The sequence below is a fragment of the Antennarius striatus genome, chromosome 18 (genome assembly GCF_040054535.1).
Source record: "Antennarius striatus isolate MH-2024 chromosome 18, ASM4005453v1, whole genome shotgun sequence".
NCBI classification, from domain to species: Eukaryota; Metazoa; Chordata; class Actinopteri; order Lophiiformes; family Antennariidae; genus Antennarius; species Antennarius striatus.
Window position 1 is genome coordinate 8587718 of NC_090793.1, and position 8947 is coordinate 8596664.

General features: G+C 42.8%; 1 protein-coding gene across 1 annotated transcript in view; it reads left to right on the top strand.

Moving 5' to 3' along the window:
- Window positions 1-6928, top strand: part of LOC137612827 (potassium/sodium hyperpolarization-activated cyclic nucleotide-gated channel 2-like) — a 31526-nt gene extending 24598 nt beyond the window's left edge. The window contains exons 7-8 of the mRNA XM_068341553.1: window positions 64-228; window positions 824-6928. Coding sequence (XP_068197654.1) covers window positions 64-228; window positions 824-1779 — 1121 coding nt within the window. The 3' untranslated portion in view covers window positions 1780-6928. The remainder of the gene's footprint in view (window positions 1-63; window positions 229-823) is intronic.
- The last annotated feature ends 2019 nt before the right edge of the window (window positions 6929-8947 follow it).

Here is an 8947-nt window from a genome sequence, read left to right on the forward strand (position 1 = left end):
CATCTGGCAAGCCTTAATTTCTGGCTGCTTTGAGGATGTTGACATTCTCCTTCCTTGTTTCAGAGATCTGCTTATTAACAAGGGGTCGGCGAACGGCCAGTGTCCGAGCGGAGACGTACTGCCGGCTGTACTCTCTGTCTGTTGACCATTTCAATGAGGTGCTGGAAGAATATCCCATGATGAGACGAGCCTTTGAGACTGTTGCCATTGACCGTCTAGACCGTATAGGTACAGAGCAAACACATCTGTTCAAATGAGTGGCAAAACAATGCTACAAAAACAGTAAAGCCTTATTCTAAGAAACTTTTAAGTCTCTTGCATGCATGTCTGTTTTAATAAAAATGTTCTAAAATCATACCCATATGCACAAAAAATTTTGTTATTTTGAGAGGCTTCTGGAATATTAATGTTGAAATGGTCAGAAAAATGATCCTGCCATTTCTTTATAATGACACCGGACCCTGTAATAGTAGATGAGTACAGGGTGACACATCCATTCTGCTCAGGACTTCGACTAGAGGGTGTACCTGGTATGAAGGACATCACATAGTGTATATAAATTATATTGTTTTTCCACTCTTTTTCCAAATCCTCCTGCTCTCCTCTTCGGCCTTTCCCTTCACAGCGAATCAGTTGCCTCCATCTAACCCTGTCTTCTGCATCCTCTTCTCTCATCGAACCCCATCTTCTGCATCCTTTTCTCCCAAATCCTATTATTTCTATATATTCATGCTTTGTTGGACTCTTTATTCTCTCTGTTCTGTCCTGTTCTCCTTTCTGTTTGTTGATATTTAATCAGCAGTCCATTTGTTTATTCTTACAGGTAAAAAGAACTCCATCCTGATGCACAAGGTTCAGCATGATCTCAACTCCGGAGTCTTCAACAACCAGGAGAATGAAATGATCCAGGAGATTGTCAAATATGACCGTGAGATGGTGAAGCTGGTGGACTTGCAGCGGCCGCGGGCTATGTCTATGACACCTTCCATTGGTGGCATCTTTGCTCCCCCTGGCCAGCAGCACTCTGGCTCAGCTATTGCTACTCTTCAGCAGGCTGTGGCCATGAGCTTTTGTCCCCAGATGGCAAGTCCACTGGTGGGTCCAGGAACGCTGCAATCTCCTCGTATGGTGCGAAGATTCCAAGTAATGCAGAATATGTCCAGCCCGATTTCCATGTCTCCTCTACAGTCTCAACCCCCTCAGGCATTTGGAGGGGCGTTTGGATCTGCAATCTCTAGCCCGCCTGTCCAAAGCCCACTTGCAGCATCAGGACGGACTTTCCAGTATCTGGCAAGTGCAGGACCTTCTGGTTCCCAGTTGTCCCTAGTACAGCACCATTCACCCAGTCCCACACAGACCCAGCAAAGGCCTGCCTCACATAAGAGCACCCATTCCCTTCATACAGGTAGCTTAAGCCAGGATACTCGGGCTCTGTCTGCCTCCCAGCCTTCACTCCCCCAGGAGGGAACAACACAAGCTGCCTCTGCAGCTCCCAGCCCTCCACCATCCACCCGCACATCCAACAACTCCATTGGTCCCTCTCAGCCTCCTCAGCCCGCTCACTCTAACCTTCCCGGACCCTCAGGGGTGGGGAGATCGGCGGGAGCCCAACAGAGGGTGGCATTTGCCTCTACACCTCCTCCCGGTGGACCTGCTGGGACGGAGGCAGCAGCAGCTGCTGGATCAGGACCTCCAGACTCTGGAGCTCCCAAGAAAGATTCAATTGTCAGCCTTCCAGAGTTAGACTCTGCCAGATCCCGGCTGTCTTCCAACTTGTGACCCTGGTAGAGTTCAGGAAAGAGGCCTTTTTTGTAGGAAAATCTGTTTGTTTTAGGTCAGTCCAGCTGATCTGTCAGATTGCTAAAGGATTGGCTACGGCCAGCGCCACCCAGAATTCGAAGTGGATGCACCGTGTGCCGGTATCAGCAGAAAGAAAGGAGAAACTGAAAGTCTCAAGGCACTTCGTCGAGGAAGTGTTGACACGACTGAACTCGTACAGTATAACTTTAGGTTGAACTGGTCTGGTCTACAGGACTGGCACCTTTATTCTTAGTATCACCCCTGACACTCTGCTTCCAAACCTACTGTATATTGCTGTCATGACTGTAAAGATATGAAGAAAAGTATGATTAATGTAACTATTGCATACTGTGTAGAATCCATGCAATGCAATCTAGCTGGAGCTGGACTTAAAAATAAAAATCAGGGACTTAAGGTCAAATGACAATGACATTTTAAGCGTTCAACAAGTGTTTTGAGTGTATAAGCTATCGTAGCAAAAGAATACATTGCTCTTCATATTGTTTAAAATAGTAGTGAAAATAGTGTTTTAGACCGCTGGTCGATCTTACATCGATTTGTAAATATGAAAAAAGTATGGAGGGATATTATATTCATTGTATCTACCCAAACCAAAGTTGAGCTTGAACACAAAGTCTGGTTGTGTCTGTATCAACTAAAAAAGGAACATAAAAGAAAATGCCATTTATTTAACTGCCTTGATTCAACGTTAGAAGCCATATATTTGGTTTGTGTGTATGTATATATGTGGATGTAAGTTTGTGTGTGTGTGTGTGAGTTTGTTGGTACATTTCGGTTCTAATTTCAGAGAATGGACTCACACACTGTCTACACTGCTTTGTCAAGTGCGATTGGCTCGATGTGCTGACGGCGGCATTGACTCGCGTTGGCGAAACATCTGGAAGGCGGTCAGCTGTTTGGTTGGTGTACTGATTGTAATCCTAAAGGCGAAGGTGGTGAAATAATTTGAGCTTTACTGAACGGAAACATTTGTGAACAACCCATACTGTATACTTGCTTGTTTTTGTCTAGGTTTATTGATTAACACATGCAATATAATTCTGCAATACTCTACCCTGCCTATATATATAAATATATATGAATATAAATATCTATACATATGCTGTACAGGAAAGTGAACTTATTTCTGTTTCCTTTTGTTTAATTTTTATTGTGAAAACTTAAAGAATCCAGCAGCTACTGTGGCTTCAACTGAGGTATTGTAATCCAATGACCATGTTGTTACCTTAACCAAAAATGTTTTGCGGGAAGGACGTGACGTTCAGGTGTCGTTTTCTTGAAAACAAACTGGACAGTTGGCTCAAAATTTGCTCAGAGTCATTGGAGGAATACACACTTTGAGTTCAGCGAGTCAGACCCTCCAATGTGTTGTTTTAAAAGCCCAACTGGAAGATGTTAAGTTGTAAGAGGAATGAGGGGAGGGTTTGGGGAGGGAAACATGGGACAAGAATGTCTCTCTTTTCTAAAAACTCAGCCAAAACTCCAATGACTGACATTTGAATCCACAGCAATGATGCTGTTCAAATTTGGGACTAAGTACAGGCTTTGATTATACTTCTTACAAACATTCTGATCCTGCTGAACCTAAAAGCCTTCTTTAACTGAATGTATGCCATACGAGAAGGAAGACAGCAAATCAGAGATAAACTGCCATGTAAATAAAGGGACAGAGAATTTAAGAGGCTTTTATGATGCAATGAGATTGCGGGCATTGCTGTATATGAATGTGTGATCTTTTTAGGTTTGTTGATACTTATCTGAGTTGAACGTCACTGTATTGGACATGTAATCCCCCTACTCCATCCCCCACACCCATACATACACACTGTATCTCCAGCACCAACACGAGAGGATACACTCTATGTTTGCCAGTTATTTTATTGAAGAAGGTGTGAGAGAGTGAGTCCTAACCACTTTGAACTGAGGACATTCAGTGAAGCACCTTCTGTTGCACTTCGACTTTGTGATTAAAATGAAAGTCAGTGGTCTATTCTCTAAAGACGGTTGCAGTACATCTCCTGGTTCTATCGTCTGGTTAAAGTGAAAGGATGGGAAGCGAATCAAAAGTGGACAAAGAATAGGCAGCTGAATTATTGTGTTAAAGGAACACAGCTCACAACTTTTTTCAGCTTTGGAGCATCGATCCAGAGCCAAACTGTACAATCGATGTGATGGACATTTCACTCAGGTTTGCTAACTTTCCAGAGAGATGTAGTGATTGCCACAGTGTGGCTTCCCATTGATTTATCGAGACTTGTCTATTCTGCCATAAACAACTTGTTGATTTAACCATGCTGAAAGATTCCTGTTGAACTTTGATTGGCTTCAGAAAACCAGAAGGATTGAATGGAGATTTTTAACCCTTTGATTGCTGTTTGTTTGTATGACTCGCTGTCATTTTTGTTTTCATCACTTTTCCTGTGAGCTTTTTAAATCTTTAAACAAGGTATTAGGTGATTGTTTTTATCCAAGGGCTTCATTGTATGGCATGAAAACCCAGCTCATTGTTCCTTCGAGTAGCCACATTTTGTTTTTCTGTTTGAACAGCAACATGCACTAAACCTTGTTTGTTTGTCATACCTGCGTCACAGTGCTGCAACCTGCTCCATCAGCAACACAGGAACTTTGTATTGCTTTTTTTCCTATGGGAAAGGTACATACCAAAATGTCAATGTGATTGTGAATGAACTGAGTCCATTTGAGTTAATAGCTGTTGTGTGCTTCAATACTGTTTCAGTGCAATCAATTGGTCCTCTTCCCTATTCCTTTGTGCTAATACCAGAGTTTGCCCTATTAAGCTGCTATCAGGACTGTGCTGATATTTTTTGAACAAGTCCACAGTCAGTGACAGCGAGACTGAAGGAGAGTTATAAGATAACGTTTCAGGCAATATCAGGCACAGTGTCTACTTCATTGCATCCATGCAGTAAGATACCGTTGTGTGTAATTCATTCCCACTCAAAGGATGGCATCCCAGACATTTTGATCGCTACCACTCTGTTCTAACCCTCAGCCATGAGGCTGATACAGCCCTGGTAAAGCGCATACTTCTGTCAGTTATCTGTTTTGTGTCTGTGCCACAAGTGTGTTCAAGTCAGTTGGCTTCCAGCCACTGCCAGCATGTGTGTGTGATAGAGCGCTGTATTTGCCTGATGACGGGGGGTTCAAAGTGCGATTGTCTAACGGTTCTTCTTTTGGACCTTGCTGTGAAGTGGGATTGAAATCCCTCATTCATTTTTGACACTGACTGACAATTATTGAGAGTACCTAATTTTCAAACCTCTCATTCTTGCTGTACCAGATATTAAGGGTACTGAATGCCTTGGTGTTGATATGTTAGCAAATCAGGGTATTATTTTTGTTTGTAAAAGTGTCTTTGATTTCTTGTTACATTTTGTTGGGTTATTGTTTTTTCAATGTGCCCCATGCACATGGACTGTATATACCTTGTGCCTAGTATATCTAGTTTCCACATAGTCTATTTTTGTGGTATGTATGTGCCTGTAAAAATGCAAATATGTGTGTTTTTTTTCAACTTGCAATATATGTAAAAACATTAGATGAAGCTGAATTGAAATGACAATGTCAGTATATATAATTTTCCCTGATTTGGGAAACACAAAATTGCACATTTATGTTGGTTTGAGCCTTCCAACACCATGCGCGCTGTACTCTGTACTTTCATGTTCTGTACATGTGGTATACACAGAGATGTGGAGCACATTGCTGTGTTTTGCCACAACCTGCTCTAACAGAAACATTTTCTACAGAGAGAGGGTGAGCTCTAATGGGCTTCTTGCTGGATATCAGCAGTCTAGACGTTTGCTTAGATGACCTGCTTGCTGCACAGTGCCAAAAATGAGACAAAGGAAATGATAAATGAAACGGTGGAGATGCCCACACTATAAATACAGAAACAAAACTAGACTGTGCACATGCTTGAAAATCTTCCTCAGACCATATTGTTGCACAGGTCTTTAAACTCCATTAACAAGGCTGAATTTGGCTCACAAGCTTCAGCAGTCACTAGCCTGACTGCCTATGGCATGCTTGCATGCTTGTAATTTTCTTCTGTGTGCAATTCTTAGTGGGACCTTCAAATTCAGACACTGTTGTGTACCAACTACTGTACAATTATTTTATTTAGTCTGAAACTTTATGTCGTAGCTACTGTAGCCTGCTTAGCTTACCTAAGCCTTCTCTCTGCTTCAGGACTCTCTGTATTGTGTGCTTGAGTTTGTGTGTGCGTGTGTGTGTTCCTGTGCCTTTCCTTCTATAATGTCGGTCCCACTTGAGAATATAATGCCATTTAGGGGTTTAGGACAGATGCCAGCACAAGCTGGAAAGTCTCACATGATCATAATTCCACTTGCTCAAAATAAAAACATCAACACTGTAATGCTCCTAGAAATTACTCTACCACCTAGACTTAGTAGCATAGCTCGGTGTGGGCATCTAGACACACTTTACCAGCACCATGTAGACAACAGCACAGATATCTGACACAGCATGTGACCTCTCTCCGGAGGTCAGTCTGCAACCATCTCAGGTTGTGCTCGGCTTTTGCTTTTAAGAAAAAGATTTAAGCATTCCAGACTGCTAGTTCTGTCTATGTTGATGTCTGCAACCCAGACTCAAATCAGCTCCCAGCCCAAACTGCAACCTTCCAAATTGATCTCAAAGGATCAAGGGGATTCTTGGGTTGCTGGTCATACTTGTTGCTCTCCAGCCCTTTCAGACTGAGATGCACAACTTGCAGTGAGAGCGCGAGGCTGATTTGAGCCTGCGTCCAAAAGGCTGTCTTGTCCACCACCTCTTCTGGCTTGGAACACAGAGCCACACCCTGGTCTCTCTCAATAAGCTGGTCTGTCAGTCAGTGGCAATGTCGTTTAAGCGTTCGTAAAAAGACGATACATTGTTGTGCAATAAAAACATGAGCGCATTGGCATACTTATCCACGTGTGGACTTTTATTCATTGCTATGCCTTTGCTGATTTTCGAACTGTGTTGCTTGAAGTATTTGTGAATATTTAACCTTCCTGTTGCCTGCAGGTTAAACATAACTACCTTTCAATAGTTTTAAAAATGGGTTTCTTTCATTTCCATGGCACTAACATGAATGGTTCCACTGTACACACTCAACAAATAAAACTGATTATCATGAATGAATACTACATTCATTAAATTATAGATAATATGCATCTACAGACTTCCTGAGTCTAAAATGGACCGGTGGTACAGCAAGGCAGGGGGTCATGAAATTGTGCTTTCAAGAAGATGAACACACACGTACATGCACGCACACACAAACAAACTCATCATTTAGAACCACTCAAGGTGAGTATGACTGTCTTCAGTCGGGATTTGAGTTTGAAGGTCTCCAGACTGCAGAGGACCATCTGTGATCTAGAAACTGGTTCAGAGTGGCCAGAGGAGAGTGGTGTGGTTGACCCTATTTTTTCATTATACTGTGGGATTTCTTCACAGAGGTCTTGATATTATGCTTGAACATCAAGACTTTGCTGGTTTACTTCCATATATCAGCACAGGATCTGTTTGGACAGATGGATATGCATTTTTTCTTTGATTGTCAAGATTTGTTGTAAGGATGTTGGGTGATGGAATTCCTGGCCCATGGATCAGCTCCATTCGGCAGAGTAAGGATATCTTCTCTGTAGACCAGGACATTTGACTGAGCCTTCATTTGTCTCCATTGGTGAAATTTAGGCCATTGTTGATCTCTAACTCAATGATCAAAGTCAAACATGAGGAAAGTGGACAGCCACTTTTTCATTTTGTTGATTGCAAAAATGGAAGATGAAAGATGATGTATAACCTGGGTCTCCATGATGATGAGGGTATTGTCCTGTGTGCCTTGGCCAAGGCATGCAGGATGTCCTGCAGGTATACTGTAGAATGTGCTGCATAGTCATCTATGTTCAAGTACTGAGTTCTGTGATTAAAGTGTTGCTGATTTAGCTATTAGCATTGAAAATAAGATCTTACCATCAGTTTTGTACAGAACTGGGATCCTCTGTGTCAGCACTTCCTCAGCAAAGCAAGGTATAACAGCAATGAAGACCACAAACTGGCTGTTTGTGGTTTTTCATGTCTGTTTCTGCATAGAAGGGCTCCGACTGTGACACCTGTGACTGTCGCACCTTTTTGCAGAATTTGATGCACTTACCAAGGTAGTCTTTTATTGATCTCTGTATATGTTCTCAGTCATCCAGGTCATGGTTATCCATAAGCTGTTTAAGTCAATCCACTGGACATTAAGAAAGTTCTTGAAGACCTCCTCATTGAGGTGAAGGAAGACTGCTGAGTCCTGATGTCTACATGGGGGAAACCAAACAACCACTACACAGGCACAGGGGGCTCAACACATCAGGACAGGACTCAGTAGTCTTCCTTCACCTCAAGGAAGAGGGACAATCATTTCAGGACACCGATGTTCAGATCTTGGACAGAGAAGATAAATGGTTTGAGAGAGGAGTGAAAGAGGCCCTCCACGTCAAAGTGGAGAAGCCATTTCTGAACAGGGGGGTTGGTCTGCGACACCCCCTTTCTCCCATTTACAATCATATCCTTTCAAAACTCCCAAAAAGATTGTCGCAGCAGATTGATCCAGGTGATATGTCTCATGCTAATGACCCTCATTAGCATACAAAGGAGAAACTCACATCTCAGCGACCCCCTCTGACACCCCCACAAACAATTGTTGAGGAGCCAGACGGGTTTCAACGACGGTCGTTGGAATGTGAATAGCACTGACCACACCCCACAGGGTTTATAAGCTGGGACATGATCAGCCACCCTCTGAACTCAAGAAGACTCTTGGATGAGAGACAAAACGTCTTCAAGAACTTTCTTAACGTCCAGTGGATTGACTAAAACAGCTTTCGGATCTTTTATTGATCGTTTATTCCACAGATCCTGTCAAGCCAGTGGGGCACATAAAACAAACATTTAGATGGGTCATAGCCCGGATGTATACAACGTCACACCTCCTTGTTGAGAGTTTGACCTCCCATGTCACTGCTGAAACCTCACAGGAAGAGGTGAGAATGTCTTCCTTCTGGGAGGTGGTTATTTCAGAGCAAGACTGTCAGGCAAGGATATCAGG